Genomic DNA, 19,378 nt, shown 5'->3' with positions numbered 1-19,378 from the left:
AGCTTCCATGCCACACCGCATTGAGGCAGTAATTGCTGCAAAAGGGGCCCCAACCAAGTACTGAGTACATACAGTATGCATGCTTATACTTTTCAGAGGTCTAATATTGTTCTACAGGTATGTACAATCCTTGTTTTATTGATTGCATGTAATATTCTAATTTTCTGAGATTGTGGATTTGGGGTTTTCATGTGCTGTAAGCCATAATCATCACAATTATGACAAATCACGGCTTGAACTATCTTGCTTTGCATGTAATGAGTCTATCTCATATATTAGTTTTACCTTTTAAGTTGCATTAGTGAAATGTATGAACTTTTGCACTATATTCTAATTTTTCGCGTTTCACCTGTATTACCCATAGCAGGACGGAGAACACCGACATTATACCAAAACCACATCGATAATACACATGCATATATAAATAGAGACAACGTGACGAGAGCCTCCCCCTCCAACCTTTGAGAACCCCAAAAGTTACCTTTTCTGCAGCAAACAGATCATACTCCTTTCGACATCTGCTCCCTGATCCACAACACTACTTCACAGAGGGGACCTGGGGGTTTCCACAGGTCTCCCGAAATGTCTGCCAGGAAATCCTCTATAGACAAACAAAGTAAGTCTACATCTTTGAACACATACTTCAAGTCATCCAAAACAATGAAACAGATAGACCAACCAGATGCTGAGATCCCAGAAGACATGGACTCAGATTCAGAGTCTGCACTATCAATCACAGATCAGACCCCAGTGACTAAGGCAGACCTGCAATCTTTAGTTTCAAAACAAGACATCTCAACCAGCTTTGATAAATTATGGACTAAAATTGATTCCATGCACACGGCAGTTACAGCTAGTCTAACAGAGTTCAGGTCCGACATCGCAGAACTAGGAGGTAGAATGGACACAATCGAGGAACATACAGAAGCAATCACTGAAGATGTGAACAGACTTTCACAAACCATTGCCTCACACCATCAGCTGTTCATAGAGATGCAAGACAAGATAGAAGATCTGGAGAACAGGAGAAGAATAAGTAATCTAAGGCTAAAAGGTATCCCGGAGACAGTTGTTGGTAAAGATCTACCTGCTTATCTACAGCAACTCTTCAGAAGCATAACAGGAAATAAAGGAGACAGTGATTTTACTATGGAAAGAGCTCACAGAGCTCTGAGGGCTAAACCTAAGGGGGAGGCTCCGCCACGAGATGTAATAATGAAGATGCTGCGCTTCCAAGACAAGGAACTAATACTTTCGGCAGCTAGAAATGCTCCTACTTTTAAATTCCAGGGGTCAGTTGTTCAATTTTATCAAGACCTGTCCTTTAGGACTCTCCAAAGATGGAACTCTTTACGTCCTTTAACTCAGCTATTAAGAAAACAACAGATTCAATATAAGTGGGGGTTCCCCTTCGCTCTATATATTTTGAAGGACAACTTGACATTGACTATCAAGGAAGCAGCCGAAATCCCTGACCTATGTCAACGATTGGGGCTAGAAACACCAAAAATGCCTGACCTGCCGGTCTCGGCCCTACAACTAGAACCCCAGCCAGATGTAAAGAGACGAGTGTCAATGAACCAATACATTAATATAAAAGCCAATATTCTCTTCTTGCAGGAGACTCACTTTCTTAATAATCAGATCCCTAAATATTGGTCCAGGTACTTTCAACAACACTATCATGCCACAGCCTCTACTAAAAAAAGAGGAGTCTCCATCTTGATTCACTCGGCCCTTAACTTTGCACTTGAATCCATAACCACAGATGAGGAGGGGAGATATCTAATAGTTAAAGGTCAAATTGATAACACTGACATAGTACTCTGCAATATATACGCACCCAATACAAAACAGACAGAATTCTTTGCCCATATTTCATATCTTCTAACTCAGTGGTCCCAGAATAGGATCATAGTAGCTGGAGATTTTAACATTAGCCTATCTCCGATCCAGACATCCAACCGGGAGACTCTGTCACATAAGAAACAGCAACACAATCGAAATATTAAGCACATTCAGGAACACAGGCATCCCACACTCTTATAGATACCTGGCAGGCCTTATATGGTACTACAAACGACACCACCTACTACTCGGCAGCGCATAAATCTTATACAAGAATTGATTATATCTATACTAGCCAAATCTTTCACCCGCTCTTACTATCATCTGAGATTCACCCATGCGTTTGGTCTGACCATTCCATACTGCCGTTATCATTAGATGGGGTACAAGATAATAAATGAGAAAAATCGTGGTCTTATGACCCGCAATACTTTAAGCAGCCCCAAGCACAGGACCATGTCCTAAAATATCTTAAAGAGTACTGGGACATAAATATAGACACCACCTCCAACCCTTTATAAACATGGGCGGCCCACAAAGCATATCTAAGGGGAATACTAATGCAAGGGAAGGCGGCACATACTAGACAACTCCGAAAACAAATATCTACACTCCACCAAGAGATAGCCAATTTAGAGAGGTCACACAGACTTACACGCAATGAGACTACCTTGAGAACCTTACAGTCAAAAAGAACCACATTGGCTAACCTACTGACTACTAATGCAACTAAAACAATACATAAATTAAAAGTACAATATTTCATATTTGCCAATAAACCAGACAGGTATCTGGCACATAAACTACAGGAGAGAAATAGGGCTATGGCTATTCCTACTATACAGCTAGCCAATGGAGATGCAACAGCATCTCCTCAGGAGATAGTAGATGAGTTTGCAAGGTACTACGGCCAACTTTATGACGGACATAAGACACACATAGCTTTTTAATTGATGCACATCTCCCAGTTATCTCGGACGAGGACAAAACTACCTTAAATGGCCCTGTTTCTCCATTAGAGGTTACACAGGTTATAAAAGAGTTGAAGGTGGGAAAGGCAGCAGGGTCGGATGGATTCCCGGGGGATTATTATAAGCTATTCCGTACAACACTATTGACCCATCTTACGAAATTCTGTAATCATTTCTTAGAGGGCCGGGAAATACCAGAGGAATTATTGGGGGCTAAAATTGTGGTCATTCCTAAAGCAAGGAAAAATCCTAAACTATGCGCCAGCTATCGCCCTATATCGCTCATAAATCAGGATCTAAAGATCTTCACCAAGATATTGGCCAATCGCTTAAAAACAATACTACCCTCACTTATCCATCCGGACCAGGTGGGCTTTGTAGCAAACAGGGAGGCCCCGGATAACATAAGAAGAATGATACACATCATAGATCATCTTGGAAGAGAGGAAACACCTTCTCTGCTCCTATCTTTGGATGCAGAGAAGGCGTTTGATAGAGTGGATTGGGGCTACATGATGATGGTACTGCAGCACATGGGGTTTGATGGTCCCTTTATTAAAGCAATCCAGGCAATTTATTCTAACCCCACTGCACAGGTGGTATCTGCAGGCTATAGGTCTAAACCTTTTCCCATAAGGAATGGGACAAGACAGGGGTGCCCACTGTCTCCCCTAATATTTGCACTCTGCATAGAGCCCCTAGCAGCTAGAATAAGACTGTCTCCAGACATTACTGGTGCCTTAATAGCTAACCATGAATACAAGCTCGCCCTCTTTGCGGATGATATTTTGGTTACCGTTACAAGACCCCTGTTGTCTCTCCCAAATTTGTACAACCTCCTCGATAGGTTTTCACAGATATCGGGATATAAAATCAACCTCGAGAAATGTGAGGCACTACCAATACCTTTACCCCCCCCCCCCCCCATACAAAGAAAACCATAGAGCTTAACTTTGAGTTTAAATGGGTGAAACATTCTCTTAGATACCTGGTAATCCAACTGACAGCTCAATATCACCAACTATATAAATATAACTATACACCATTATTTAAAACCATAAGAAAGGACCTCCAGAGTTGGAGGAGATATACTTTTTCTTGGTATGGCCGACTTTCCGCGATCAAAATGAATGTTTTCCCGCGTTTACTCTATTTCGCACACTACCTATACCAATCCCGACCTTAGAACTGTCTACATTACAAAAGGAATTAATAGCTTACGTTAGGGGTAGCAAAAAAGCGAGAATCCCTTCACTGGTTCTGACACAGCATAAAACTCTGGGAGGGGTGGGCGTCCCAAACCTGATTGACTACTACAAGGCAGCCAGAATCTCACAAACAATACTAATGGGGAGAAGACAAAGGGACATTGTTTGGCCCATATTAGAAGCGGGGATAGAGGGACTTCCACAAGCAGATGACATACTATGGAATGACCAAACAAGTAATACACATATATATAGATCCCCAATTTATACATCAACCAGATAAGTAAAAAAATGGATAACAGATCACCACACTATACTACCTCCGAGATCAGTGATGATTCCGCTTAGGAAAATTATGCCCCAAGAGCTTCATACCACTATAGACAAATGGGCCAATAAAGGGCTGTATAGAGTAGCGGACGCTTTACTCAATAACACACTTATGACCTACACTCAGATTCAAGACAAACTGACCCCGTTGGAGATGAGGTGGTTTCAATACTTACAGATGTCCACCTCCATCCGAAAATATATGGGCAACGCTAGGACTTTTCCCCCTAAGGCACTGGAAAGCATGTACTCACAAATATCTAGGCCTAAGCATACAATCTCTATTATAAATATAGCTATACAGAAAGATGTCAATGCCCCTAAAACAACCCTGATGCGTAGGTGGGAAGATGACATTAACATCACTTATGATAAACATACATGGGAGAATATATTTAGCTTCATTGGAAAAGGGTTGATCAGTGCAGACTTACGTGAGAATACCCTCAAAATTGCAATTCGTTGGTATCTCAACCCAAACATAACCTCCCATATGTCACAAGCTGCATCCAACCTATGTTACTGTCAGGGTGCCAGGAATCAGACTGAGACGAGAAGTGCAAAAATAATCACACCTTTATTAATAGCAAAAAATTATAAAATGTCCACAAGTCAAATAACAAGCCAGGAGTCAAAACCAGAGCTGGTAGTCAGACGAGCCGAGTCAGGAGCCAAAGCGAATAGTCAGACGAGTCGGAATCAGGAACAAGGAGAACAGCAGTCAGGAACAAGCCAGGGATCAGGAACCAGGAAGGACGTCAGGCAGCCAGGTAATACACAGGAACTCTCACAAACAGGTCTCAGACAACACAAAGGCAAAGCATACTGAACAGAGGCCCTTTAAATAATAAATGATGACATCACAATTCTGAGACTGCATCCTGTCTCACATGGATGATGCACAACAGTCTGGCCATAAAAGGAAGTGCAGGAAGTGAGCAGCATCCCCCACAATGCACCAAGTCAGGAAGAGAGGTGAGTAAAATGGCTGCCAGCAGCACATGGCAAACACAACAGAGAAAAACCCTGACAGTTACAGAGGATGTGGGAACGTAGGCAACTTTAAACATATGTGGTGGGATTGTGACGGGGTAAAACAGATCTGGCACTCCCTCTCCACTTTACATAGCTCGATTCTAGAGGAGGAGATAGAGCTTAATATTTCTCAAGCTTTATTACACACAGGTTTCAAAAAATATAATAAAGAAGTTAACACTTTAATCAGAATACTGTGCACGACCACTAGAATAGCAATAGCATACCACTGGAAAACGGGGGTACCATCATGGATGGAGGTAAGAAACAAAATAAATAACACATTTAGAATGTACGAATCTGCCTCATGGATCATGAACACCAGAGTCATTCGAGAAGGTGTGGTTCTATTGGGTCCTGAATAACACGAATGCCACTTAAATGCTATACAGTGTAGATGGTAGACTTAGGGGTTGGATCAGAAGAAAATATACACAATAACAGCGGTGTGATGTTTCGAGAAGGGCGTTTTTAAAAAACAATTCTTGGGTGTTTTTTTTGGTTTCTTCTCTTCGTAAAGTCAGATATTTGAAAGCGATATATGTAACTTAGATGTGGGTACAAAATATGTTTCCCCCCCCCGGTTTGATTATTTTTTTCTTTTTGTTTTATATGTATATGGCCTATTCTGCCCATGTGTTTTCCAGTTTTATTTTTGAAACTTCAGGGCAATTCCCTTACCCTCTCTATTCCTTTCTCTTTTTTTTTTTCTTTTTTTTTTCTCTTTTGCCATATTAAGAGACATTAATACGAGCTTATGATACCAATTAAGCCCCACTTAGAGGGGCTTTGGTGTATTTACTTTAAGTTACAATGTGTATGCTGTTGTATTCATGTTGTAAAAAACTTAATAAAAAATATTTAAACATAAAGGAGGACAGGTTAGGGGAAAGTCTGACAGCTCTAGGAAGTGCGTTCCAGAGGGTTGGTGCTGCACGGGAGAAGTCCTGTAGTCTAGCATGGGAGGAGGTGATGGTAGAGGAGGCAAGGAGCAGGTCATTGTTGGATCTTAGGGGGCGGGCTCGAGTATATTTGTTGATGAGGGAGGACAGGTAGGGTGGGGCAGTATTGGTGAGGGCTTTGTAGGTCAGGGTGAGAATTTTGAATTTAACTCTGCTGTGAATGGGGAGCCAGTGAAGGGACTCACAGAGAGGTGCAGCGGATACAGAGCATACAGTTTTAAAACACTTTCCAATTTACTTCCATCATCAAATTTTGCACACAGTCTTTTTATATAAACACTTTCCTACTGAGCATGTGCACAAGCTCACAGGGTATACGTATACTAGTCTGTGATTGGCCGATATCCGTCACATGATACAAGGGGCCACAAAATGGGAGGGAAAAAAATGTCAGATAAAAATCTACTGCTTATTTGAAATTCAGAGTAGTTGTTATTGCATTGTCCTTTTATTATTCACTTGTTAATTAAGCAATTTTACTGAATTGAGTGGTCCTTAAAGGAAGTAAATTGGAAAGTGTTTTAAAAATTGCATGCACTATCTGAACAATGATAGCTTAATTTTGACTTGAGTATCCCTTAAAAAGCTTTGCATTTTCATTTGTATTTTAAAACATTTAAAGGGACACTGAACCCAAATTTTTTCTTTCGTGATTCAGATAGAGCATGCAATTTTAAGCAACTTTCTAATTTACTCCTATTATCGATTTTTCAACCTGGGTTGATCTTGTTGATTGGTGGATACATTCACCCACCAATAAACAAGTGCTGTCCAGTGTGCTAAACCAAAAAATAGCTTAGATGCCTTCTTTTTCAAATAAAGATAGCAAGAGAACGTTGCTTAAAATTGCATGCTCTATCTGAATCACAAAAGAAAATATTTGGGTTCAGTGCCCCTTTAAATTTTGATCTAGCAGTGCTTTTACACATTCTGGTTATGCTTTGAAAGTTTCTGTGTTGCTTTAATAACTTAGGATCATACTTTGTATATTTCTGTTACTTTGTATATTTCTGTGTATCTTTTACAAATTACATTGCACTTTGTATATTTTCTCCATTGTAAACTGACAGTTTAAAAAAGTGGAAGGTACAGGGCAGTTCCTTGGACTTAACAGAGGAGTCCCCAGGGTATGTCTGAAGCTCTCAACTAACAAAAGTAATATATGCTAAATATAGACAAAAGCACATTAAATTGTAGTGAAAACATTTCAGTTTAATTTGGAATTGATGCAAACAGAGTCTTTATATCAGCCCCAGGAGTTCTCCAGTTACCTTCTCTCCCATAAGAAATTTCGTATCCCAGAGAGCTTCATTAATTTCTATGCAAATACCCGTGATAAACCCCTTATAGTACACGCGCAAACATTTGTGCTCCACTCGTAATGTGACCCTCAGTGAGTTCTGCTCTTGTGAAGTCAGCACTATATTCTCTCTCAAAGTAATGATGCTATCTGGGAAACTGAAGCTGAAATTTTTTCAGTTTTAATCTAAATAAAAGACATGCAAAGTGCAATCTAATTTATAAAAGATACACATATATATATATATATATATATATATATATATATATATATATATATATATATATATATATATATATATATATATATATATATATATACATATACACACACACACACACACACACACACACAAAGTATGAGCCTAATTTGTTAAAGTTACACAAACTGTGAAGGCATAATCAGAATTTGAAAAATCACAATCCTAAATACACTGCTGTATACAAAATAAAATACAAAATAGGAAGTGCAAAGTATAATGTAATACAATTTAATTTGAACTGTAAATTGATAAAAAAAAATTAGAAAGCACAAAGTGTAAATGCAGCAGAACTGTCATATCCTGCAGTGCTATACTGCACTCGGCTTGTCTCTCCTTCACATGCATAAATGCAGGAAATGTCCCTTGGAGAAGCAAAGCAAAATCTGCCTTTGAATATTTTACTAGGGATCTTGCAGTGCTGGAGGATCATTTTAGAATATCTCACCTGAACAGAAAGGTTTTGAATATTTCAGGGCCTGAATGAGAGACAAGGCGACTCCTGTTCCTCTCTGTGAACGGGAATGTTATGGGATGAAAAGGGACTATTCCTGGGGTGGGTAGTAACTATAGAGCAAGCTGTTATGCTGTTTGCACATTCCCTGTTTGGGTGCTTCTCTCGTTTGTTATATAATTTTATATATTTTATTTATATATTTTATATTTTAAAAGCAGCTGCTGAGGTCAAAAGTAAAAGCAGGCAAAGGGAAGGGTGTGGTGTGCTACTACCATGAGTTTAAGGGCCAGCAGGAAGAGGTCAGCTTGAGCATCCTATAAGAAGAAAAGGTTAGTAGCAGAATAAAGAGAGAGAAAGTGTTTCCAAAGAGGCATTTAATAGTACTAATATGACTAAAAAGGAAAGTTAGATAGATGGTATGATGTTGCTGTTTAAAATACAGACAAACCATCCATGGTACTGGGGACCACATTCATCTGGGCCTTTGATAAGGTATAAAAATAAACTATAATGAGGAAATATTGGTTTATTGGGGAATGATGATCCTGCAGAGATTCTAAGAAACCAGGCATCATGGCAGCACTTACACTTGGCGCTCGTAGGATATGTGCGCATGCCTCATCACATGTTGGGCTTGCGCTCTTTCTTAGCGCTTATCAAGTACTATGCTTTTGCCTTTGTGCCCGCCAGACTTCTCTTGCCGTTGCAAAAATTCTAAGTTTGGCGAGCTAATCTCATGTCGGATTCTGGCACACTTAAAGGGACATGCCACCCACATTTTTTCTTTTATGATTTAGAAAGAGAATGCTATTTTAAACATCTTTCTAATTTACTTATATTATCTAATTTGTTTTATTTTCTTGATATTCTTTGATGAAAAGCATATCTAGATATGCTTACTAGCTGCTGATTGGTTGCTGCACATAGAAGCATCGTGTGATTGGCTCACCATGTGCATTGCTTTTTCTTCAACTAAGGATATTTAAAAAATGAAGCAAAATAAATAATGGAAGTAAATTGTAATGTTGTTTAAATTTCTATTCTCTATCTGAATCATGAAAGAAAGATTTTGGGTTTAGTAGCCCTTTAATTAAGGCTGATTTTTATTCTCTTCTTGCCCATGTATAAGTATTTACTTCTGGGTGCCCTTGTATTGCTGGATTGTTTTTGTGGATCAACCTATTTGACTGGATTCCTCCCTTTGGATTGTGTTTTGATCATTTTGCTGCTTCCTTAGACCTCTAGCTTATCCTCGACTATGCTTCTGGATTGTGATTTTGGCTGGTTATTTGTCCGTCTGTTTTTTGCCTTAAAGGGACAGTCAAGTCCAAAAAAAAACAAAAAAACTCATGATTTAAATAGGGAATGTAATTTTAAACAAATTCCAATTTACTTTTATCGCCAATTTTGCTTTGTTCCCTTGGTATTCTTAGTTGAAAGCTAAACCTAGGAGGTTCATATGCAAATTTCTTAGACCTTGAAGTCTACCTCTAATTTGAATGCATTTTGACCACTAGAGGGCATTAGTTCATGCGTTTCATATAGATAACACTGAGATCATGCACGTGAAGTTACCCTGGAGTGAGCACTGATTGGCTAAAATGCAAGTCTGTCAAAAGAACTAAAATAAGGGAGCAATTTGCATTGGCATAAATACAAAGTAATCACAGAGATAAAAAGTGTATTTCTATAACAGTGTTGGTTATGCAAAACTGAGGAATGGGTAATAAAGGGATTATCTTTCTTTTTAAACAACAAAAATGCTGGTGTTGATGGTCCCTTTAATGTTTTTCTCTCTTTAGACTGTGATTTGGAACCTCTTTACCCACCGCTTTTTGCCAACCCTGCCTGTACCACTTTGCCATGGCTTACAATTACTGGTCACATTCTGGTTTACAATCTTTGTGCTGGGACACTGTGTTTACATTATCACTTCCCAACCTAAGGGTCCCTTCCTGAACAGATATTATTTTACTAAGCTGTGATATCAGGAGAGCTGACAGAATAAATTTAACAAACGTCAGATCTGAGGCAAGAGAAGTGCACCTCTAATTGAAAATCAAGGTGACCCAATTGAGGTATTGATAGTAATAAGCATAGGAGGGGAATGTGGAGCGCTAATTATGGTCATGAACTTGGATCCATATCTCACATAACCATGTCAACTGCATACTGAAAACATAAGGCTTTATGAACATGTAGCACTCAAGATATAGACAAAAGCACCCTTGGCTGTCTTTTACCATGGAGAGCATGGAGAAGCCTTAGCCCTACTGCTGTGGAGGGACAAGATGAATAACTTCTAGCATAAGAAGTGTTCAAAAGCAGGAAGAAGGGGTTGCTGAAAACAAAAATATAGCAAAATGGGGAGACTTAAAACCTGATAGACGGTGGGCATAATCAAGCTAAATTTAGTTATGCCCCACCCTCAAAGAGGTTAAACACATATTTAACGTCCTGCCCAAAATCTTGTTCCCACAGTTGGTGAGCGAATCAGCAGTGGAAGTCAAACTACCCTGCTAATCTAATGATGTAAATTTTGTATTACAAAGTGTCACAAAACACATACAAAATACATTGAAAAGTACAGTTACACTCATAACAGCACTATCTGATAAATAATATTTTTTTAAAAATATTGCACTAAAAAGTTAATATGTCTAAATATGTATATGTAAATGTATATATACAGTAAAGTTTTAATGACCATCCATATTTAATTTCCAGTCTCTTTATTAAGATACAAACAGAAAATACAGGAACTATGCACACAAAATATAAAAAAAAACATAATTTGCAGAACAAAATGGCTTCTTCAGGCAAAAGTCAGTGGAGTATTTAGTGTGACCTCCCCTGGCATTAAGCACATTTGAACTCTTTGGGGGAGACTGTCCTGATGTTTTCTGAAGTATTCTTCTCGTATATTATACCAGGCTTCTTTCAGCACTTCCCAAAGTTCTTCTTTCTTTCTCTGTCCAGGTGATCCGATTCTGCCTCTATAATATTCAGGTCTGGACTGTGGAAGCCAGTCCATGACTGTCAGTGTTTTATCAGCTGTTTTTCTCTCCAAATATGATTTCACTGCATTAGCAGTGTGCTTGGGATCATTATCATGCTAAAAAATAAAACCATTCCCAATCAGGTGCTTTCCAGAAGGAATTAAAACCTGTCTGTACTTTTCAGCATTCATGATCCCATCAATTCGGACAATATCGTCAACAACACTGGCAGAAATTCAGCCCCAAATCAGGACAGACTCTCCACCATGTTTCACTGAAAGCTGCAAGCACTCATTTTTCCATCTCTTTCCAACTCTTCTTCTCACACATTGTCAATGATTGGACCCAAAAATTTCAAACTTGGATTCTTCACTCCATAATACTCTTTTCAACTGATCTTCATTCCAATCTTTGTGAGCTTTAGCATATCTTAGCCTTTTCACCCTGTTCCCCTTACGAAAAAGTGGTTTAATGGCTGCTACCCTCCTACAAAGATCATTCCTGATCAAGCTTCTTTGGACTGTAGAAGGGCAACTTGGCATCCTGATCAAGCTGCCAGATGCTGAGCCAGGTCCTTGCTGGGTATCTTCTAGTTTCTCAAAGAAGAAACTCTGAGAAACTTCTCATCAGATTTTGTTCTTGGCCTTCCAGTCCTTTTCCCCTTTATAACAGCTTGAATACCATATCTTGAGTCTCCAGTTTGTTTGCTGATTTCCCTTTGAGAGTGGCCTTGCTGTTGCAAAAGTATGATTTAATGTCTGTCAAATTCTGTGATCTTTGGCATTTTGAATGGAATGATGTGATTGAAAGTTAATCTTATTAGCAAGCTTCCAATGAATTAAACTCATACCACATGTGTATGTAATGCTCAAGCATGTCTTGCACAAACCTGGTGTAATAGACCTTTTTCACAGCAGTCATTTTGACATGAAATAGTAGAACAAATACAGGTGTTAGCAATGACATTATTAGGGTTTGATTCCATTTAGGTTTATGAGAGCCAGGTGCCTGCTATTTTTTTCCAGTTTTTTAATACTGCATACAAAAATCCTGTATTTTCTGGTTGTATTCTAATAAAGAGACTGAGAAATAATTATATATAGTCATTATACCATTGTTAAAACAACAAATCTGAAGGTAGCCTAAGACTTTTGCACAGTACTGTGTGTGTGTGTGTATGTATATATATATATATATATATATATATATATATATATATATATATATATATTTACATATATTTACAGACGTATACGTACATATACATTATCACATTGGAGCCCTTTCAAGTAGATGAAAACATGTTAAAGGGATACTGAACTCAAATTTTTTCTTTCATGATTCAGATAGAACATGCAATTTTAAGCAACTTTCTTATTTACTCTTATTATAAATTTATACTTGTTGTCTTGGTATCTTTATTTAAAAAAGCAGGAATATAAGCTTACGAGACAGCCCATCTTTGGTTCAGCACCTGGGTACAGCTTGCTGATTGGTAGCTATATGTACCCACCAATCAGCAAGCGCTATCCATGGTGCTGAACCAAAAATGGGCTGGCTGGTAACCTTACATTCCTGCTTTTTCAAATAAAGATACCAAGAAAATGAAGAAAAATTGATAATAGGAGTAAATTAAAAAGTTTCTTAAAATTGCATGCTCTATCTGAATCATGAAAAAAAAATTGGGTTCTGTATCCCTTTAAAGAATATTTATGCAATATTCATTTTTAATAAAGTGTTATACTGTGTATTTACTGTAAATATTTCAAATTCCAATGCTCTGAACATAGCAGAATATATTCAGTGTGCTTTAAATAGATATATACAGATACAGTATATAGGAATATATATACCTATATATAATCAGACACATATATATATATATATATATATATATATATATATATATATATATATACATATATACACAGTGGATATAAAAAGTCTACACACCCCTGTTAAAATGTCAGGTTTCTGTGATGTAAAAAAATGAGACAAAGATAAATCATTTCAGAACTTTTTCCACCTTTAATGTGACCTATAAACTGTACAACTCAGTTGAAAAACAAACTGAAATTTTTTAGGTAAAGGGAAATAAAAATAAAAAAATAAAATAATATGGTTGCATAAGTATGAACACCCTTTTATAACTGGGGATGTAGCTGTGTTCAGAATAAAGCAATCACATTCAAAACCATGTTAAATAGTAACAGTAATAGAGTCAGTACACACCTGTCATCATTTAAAGTGCCTCTGATTAACCAAAAATAAAGTTCAGCTGTTCTAGTAGGTCTTTCCTGACATTTTGTTAGTCGCGTCCTACAGCAAAATCCATGGTCCACAGAGAGCTTACAAAACATCAGAGGGATCTCATTGTTAAAATGTATCAGTCAGGAGAAGGGTACAAAAGAATTTCCAAGGCATTAGATATGCCATGGAACACAGTGAAGACAGTCATCATCAAGTGAAGAAAATATGGTGCAACAGTGACATTACCAAGAACTGGATGTCCCTCCAAAATTGATGAAAAGACGAGAAGAAAACTGGTCTGGGAGGCTGCCAAGAGGCCTACAGCAACATTAAAGGAGCTGCAGGAATATCTGGCAAGTACTGGCTGTGTGGTACATGTGACAACAATCGCCCGTATTCTTCATATGTCTGGGCTATGGGGTAGAGTGGCAAGACGAAAGCCTTTTCTTACAAAACAAAACATCCTAACCCCCTTAAATTTTGCAAAAACACATCTGAAGTCTCCCAAAAGCATGTTGCAAAAGGTGTTCTGGTCTGATGAAACTTTTTGGCCATAATTCCAAAAGATATGTTTGGTGCAAAAACAACACTGCATATCACCAAAAGAACACCATACCCACAGTGAAGCATGGTGGTGTCAGCATCATGCTTTGGGGCTGTTTTTCTTCAGCTGGAACTGGGGCCTTAGTCAAGGTAGAGGGAATAATGAACAGTTCCAAATACCAGACAATATTGGCACAAAACCTTCAGGCTTCTGCTAGAAAGCTGAACATGAAGAGGAACTTCATCTTTCAACGACCCAAAGCATACATCCAAATCAACAAAGGAATGGCTTCACCAGAAGAAGATTAAAGTTTTGGGATGGCACAGCCAGAGCCCAGACCTGAATCCAATTCAAAATCTGTGGGGTGATCTGAAGAGGGCTGGGCACAGGAGATGCCCTCGCATTCTGACAGATTTAGAGTGTTTTTGCAAAGAAGAGTGGGCAAATCTTGCCAAGTCAAGATGTGCCATGCTTAAAAACTCATACCCAAAAAGACTGAGTGCTGTAATAAAATCAAACGATGCTTCAATAAAGTATTAGTTTAAGGGTGTTCACACTTATGCAACCATATTATTTTATTTTTTTATTTTTATTTCCCTTTACCTAAAAGATTTCAGTTTGTTTTTCAATTGAGTTGTACAGTTTATAGGTCACATTAAAGGTGGAAAAAGTTCTGAAATTATTTATCTTTGTCTCATTTTTTTACATCACAGAAACTTGACATTTTAACAGGGGTGTGTAGACTTTTTATATCCACTGTGTGTGTATATATATATATATATATATATATATATATATATATATATATATATATGCGCTATGTGAAGAACATTGGAATATGAAATATTATTTTCATGTTGGGTTAACGCACTTGAGAAAATGCGATCGGGTTTACGCACAAGTAGGGTGTTAGGTATTTTTTTCCACTTTTCTTGCTCCATTGACTTCTATGGGGGAATATGTTAATGAGGTTGTGATAGTCTAACTTCAGCTTTTTGCACACGTCGGGTTAATGTTTTACTTTGAACTTGTAATATGCGCACAATTCGACGTGCAAAAAGTTTACCTTTAGCACAGTTAATGCACAACTGTAAAATACCACTCCACTCATAATCTAGCCCTCTGTTTGAAACATTATGTAACAGCTAAATTGATCGTTGTATGTTGGTGACTACTTGGTGGTTGTCTTCTCAAGCAACCTTACTCTAGATGGCACTGCTCGGTTTTCGATGGGGAATTTGAAAGTGTATCTTGCATCCCCACTGACCATTGGCCCTGTGACTGCAAATACAGACAAACTGCTCTGTTGGCGCTCTACAAATAACCGATAATAATAATAATAATAATAATAATAACCGCAGCAGATTATAGATGCCTTCTGTCTGCTGACTTACTTTAAGACACTGCTCATGGTGCTTTGCCCTATAATATATTGTACAGACTGTCTTTTTTTAAGGGGCAGAAGGATTTACAGTTTGAGGATTATGGCTGCTTTCTGTTACTACAGGAAGCCTTTGTAGGTCAATATATATATGGGAACAAGCTTATTGCTGAAACCTGGAAGGATTTTGTCAGTTGGTCTAAGTTGTGAATACAAATTTAGGGATGGAACTGGATGATTTCACTGTTTTGATATTTAAATGGAGCTTTTATTTATTTTTATTTAATGGTTATTGAGGTTAACAAAGAAATAAAATTCACATATGAGATGACAAGATAACAATACGAGTTTGTCAATACAGTTCACAGAGAGAAATACATATCTTTGTCTGCAATGACTATGCATAATTATAAAGAGCTAGCTCTACATACTAAAACTGGGGTTTTCAAAGTTTTAGACAGTGGGCCTCCACTCCAATGAAATTTACACGACAACGCCCTACCCACACTTTAAATATAAAAGATCAGGGTTTAACTAACCTATAATTGAAGGCCCTGCAGTAAATCAGAGTTTAGAAGGAAATTCAAATCTATCCCCCAGTATTAGATAAAATAACCATGCTCCAACTGTCCTGGCCGCAGACAGCTGGCACCAGTCATGCATATCCACTGGGGGAGAGTTACAAAAAAAAACCAGACTAATGAATAACCAAAGTTGACTAATTTTGAATAATCTCAAAACAGTCAAAATTAACCGGTAAAGGCAGATATTTTGCTGTTAATAGTGATCTTCGAGAAGAATCTTCAAGTCTCCCAGAAGGTAATGATCCATATCCGCCATCTTACTTGTAGAGGCATCCTAAGCCTACAGATCAATCGCTTGTAAATATTCCCACATAGTGTTGTATAATACCACAGAAAGGGGAGATGAAGTTATGATAAATGGGTTGCAGCTTTACAAGGGTATATGTTAGGAGTGAAATATTTTGTTGCTCACTCAAAGCCCAGGGAGTGCTGAAGTCTTTCACACTCTGGGCCGCCTAATCCATTAGTGATCTGGCCATCTAGAGTCCCATAGTATATAAATCTTAATATCTTCCAAGTCAGCAAAGCATCCTCTTTATTAAGCCAAAATACTTGCTGGATGGCTTCCACATATTAAAATACATGGGGGAATGTATAGTACTTTCTCGGGGGTCCCAGATTAGTGACCACATTCGGCTATAGGCCAGATGTCCCCCATTATGAGACTTTTTTTTGCTTTTTACTTGAACTTTTATATTTACTTCCTTACCGGGTTTAATTTTAAACATACTTGACAACAAACTAAGCTGAAGAAAATTGGCTTCTTACATTTTTTTTAAAATAAATGTGTCAAATCAATATCTTTGAATTTACATGTTATATTAAACTTGGGGAAAAACTGACTAAGAAGGTCTCACAATTTGCATTCAAAGTCATCCCTAAAGTATTCAATGTGGTTGAGGTCAAAGCTCTGTGCTGGCCACTAAGTTCCTCTACACCAACCTCATCAAACCATGTCTTCATGGACCCTACTTTGTGCACAGGGGCACAGTCATGCTGGAACAGTATTAGGCCTTCACCAGACTGTTGCCAGAAAATGGAAGCGCCCAATTATCTAAAAAGATAATCTTTATATCCGGTAGCATTAAGATTACCCTTCACTGGAACTAAGAGGCCTAGCCCAAACCCCCGAAAACAGCCCCAGAAAATTATCACTCCTCCACCAAACTTTACAGTAGGCACTATTCATTTCAGTAGGTAGTGTTTTCCTGGCATCTGCCACCCCCAGGGCTGCCAGATAGTGAAGTGTGATTCGTCACTCCGGGAACACATTTCTTCTGCTTCAGAGTAAAGTGGCAGCGTGCACAGTTCTTGTGCTGATGTTGCATCCAGATGCAGTTTGAAACTTTAGCACTCAGTGGCACCGCTCTGTGAGTTTGCGTAGTCTACCACTTCTAGGCTGGGCTTTTGTTGCTCCTAGATGCTTCCACTTCAAAATAATAGCACTTACAGTTGACCTGGGCAAATATGGCAAAGCAGGAATTTCACAAACTAAGTTGTGAACTGATTTGTGGCAAAGATGGCATCCAATTACAGTTCCATGTTTAAAGTCACTGAGCTCTACAGTATGACCCATTTTATTGCCAATGTTTGTCTGTAGAGACTTTACGGCTATGTGCTGGATTTTATGTACATGTTAGCAATGGGTGTGGCTGAAACACCTGAACTCAATAATTAGTAGGGTTGACCACATACATTTGGTCATATAGTGTAAATCATTGTTTCCCAAACCCAGTCCTCAGAACCCTTACTCAGGCCAGATATTCATTATATCTTAACTAGAACACAGGTGAAACAATAAGCTCACCCATCAGCTGATTATTTCACATGTGCTTTAGTTAAGATATAATGATATCTGTCCTGAGTAAGGGTCCTGAGGACTGGGTTTGGGAAACACTGGTGTAAATGATAGTGCTATATTAGCATGTACAGTATTGATACATATATATCTACTGTAGATATAACATTTAAAGATTTAAGGAGTTATTCAAAGGACCAGCAAATACAACAGATTTGCATAATCACATTTCTGACAAATTTCAACATTATGTCCATTTCCACTCCCACATACCATGTGACAGCCATCCCCCAATCACAAATATAAGTATATTCTGTGAATTATTTGAAATGCTCAGTAGGAGCTGGTGATTCAAAAGCTGTAAATATAAAAAGACTGTGCACATTTTCTTAATGGAAGCCATTTGGAAAGTTGTTTAAAATTGCTTTGTCTATCTGAATTAGGAAAGTTTAATTTTGACTTGAGTGTCCCTTAAATCAGTTACTATTATTGCTGTCTAATAACTGTCTCAAAAATATTAAGAGCTGTTGCAAAAGAGAAAATATAGTACAGTAAAAGCCATTGGAGATGTAGTAAATAAAGGTGGTATTAATAGAAACATTATAGTACATTATATACACTAACTCTTAGGGGTCTGTTACCTCTACCCACTCTGCCTCAAAGTTCTGATCGGAAGGTTTGACCTGCAGCTTGGCATATAAACACTGCTGCACAACTGTGCGGGCAGCTGGCTCCCTTGTCGCCTCTGCCATCTTCAGTCACGCTGAGCCCTGACCTAGAGACAGCAAGAAGTCAAGAGTTATAAGGAACACAATGATATGAACCCAAACAGTCATAACCTATGATTTCATTTTGAAACAGCCATAGCCTTAACGGGAGAGTATACACTTTGAGATTGCAATATAAGTTGTTTATAATTTTGTATGGTAAAAAGATTTGCAATATAATTTTATTATTAAAGATTTTGTCCCCTTTTGCAATAATTTAACTGTGGAAATCATGGGCTTTTATTTCCCATGTGAATTGGAAGAGGAGATTTAAGACTTTACAATGTAATATTTCAAACAGAAGTCAATAAGATGTATGAAGAAAGCTTTAATGCTTATCTTCTCAGATTGTGTTGGACAGCACTGACTGACATTTGAGTTCTCTAAAGTAAACAGTGAACTGGCTATATTATAGCTTAGTGGTTACTTTACGTCACATGGTTGTTTTGCCTGTTTCATACCCAACAGAACTAAATGAGCAGTTTGACCTTCAATACAGGACTTCTGGAGATGGAGCCAGCAGACAGGCAGCTGGGACGCACGCTCTGAAATGTCGGAGCAAGAACAACTACGACTAACACGCCAAAATCCTTGGCAGACAGAAGCAGCTTTGGTCCGGATTCAGAGCACGCCATTTGTGGTGGGTGCCGAGGCGATAGGAAGTCCAACTGACGGCGATAGGCCA

At 38.2% G+C, this 19,378-nt stretch overlaps 1 protein-coding gene across 3 annotated transcripts in view; it reads right to left on the bottom strand.

Moving 5' to 3' along the window:
• The window catches only part of DTD2 (D-aminoacyl-tRNA deacylase 2), a 100,326-nt gene that overhangs the window by 54,300 nt on the left and 26,648 nt on the right, over positions 1 to 19,378 (bottom strand). For all 3 annotated transcript variants that reach the window (XM_053697928.1, XM_053697929.1, XM_053697930.1), the window contains exon 2: positions 18,568 to 18,701. In XM_053697928.1, coding sequence (XP_053553903.1) covers positions 18,568 to 18,678 — 111 coding nt within the window. In that variant the 5' untranslated portion in view covers positions 18,679 to 18,701. The remainder of the gene's footprint in view (positions 1 to 18,567; positions 18,702 to 19,378) is intronic.

The sequence above is a fragment of the Bombina bombina genome, chromosome 1, assembly GCF_027579735.1.
Source record: "Bombina bombina isolate aBomBom1 chromosome 1, aBomBom1.pri, whole genome shotgun sequence".
In the NCBI taxonomy this organism is placed as follows: Eukaryota; Metazoa; Chordata; class Amphibia; order Anura; family Bombinatoridae; genus Bombina; species Bombina bombina.
This window is presented reverse-complemented; position numbering and strand designations above follow the sequence as displayed.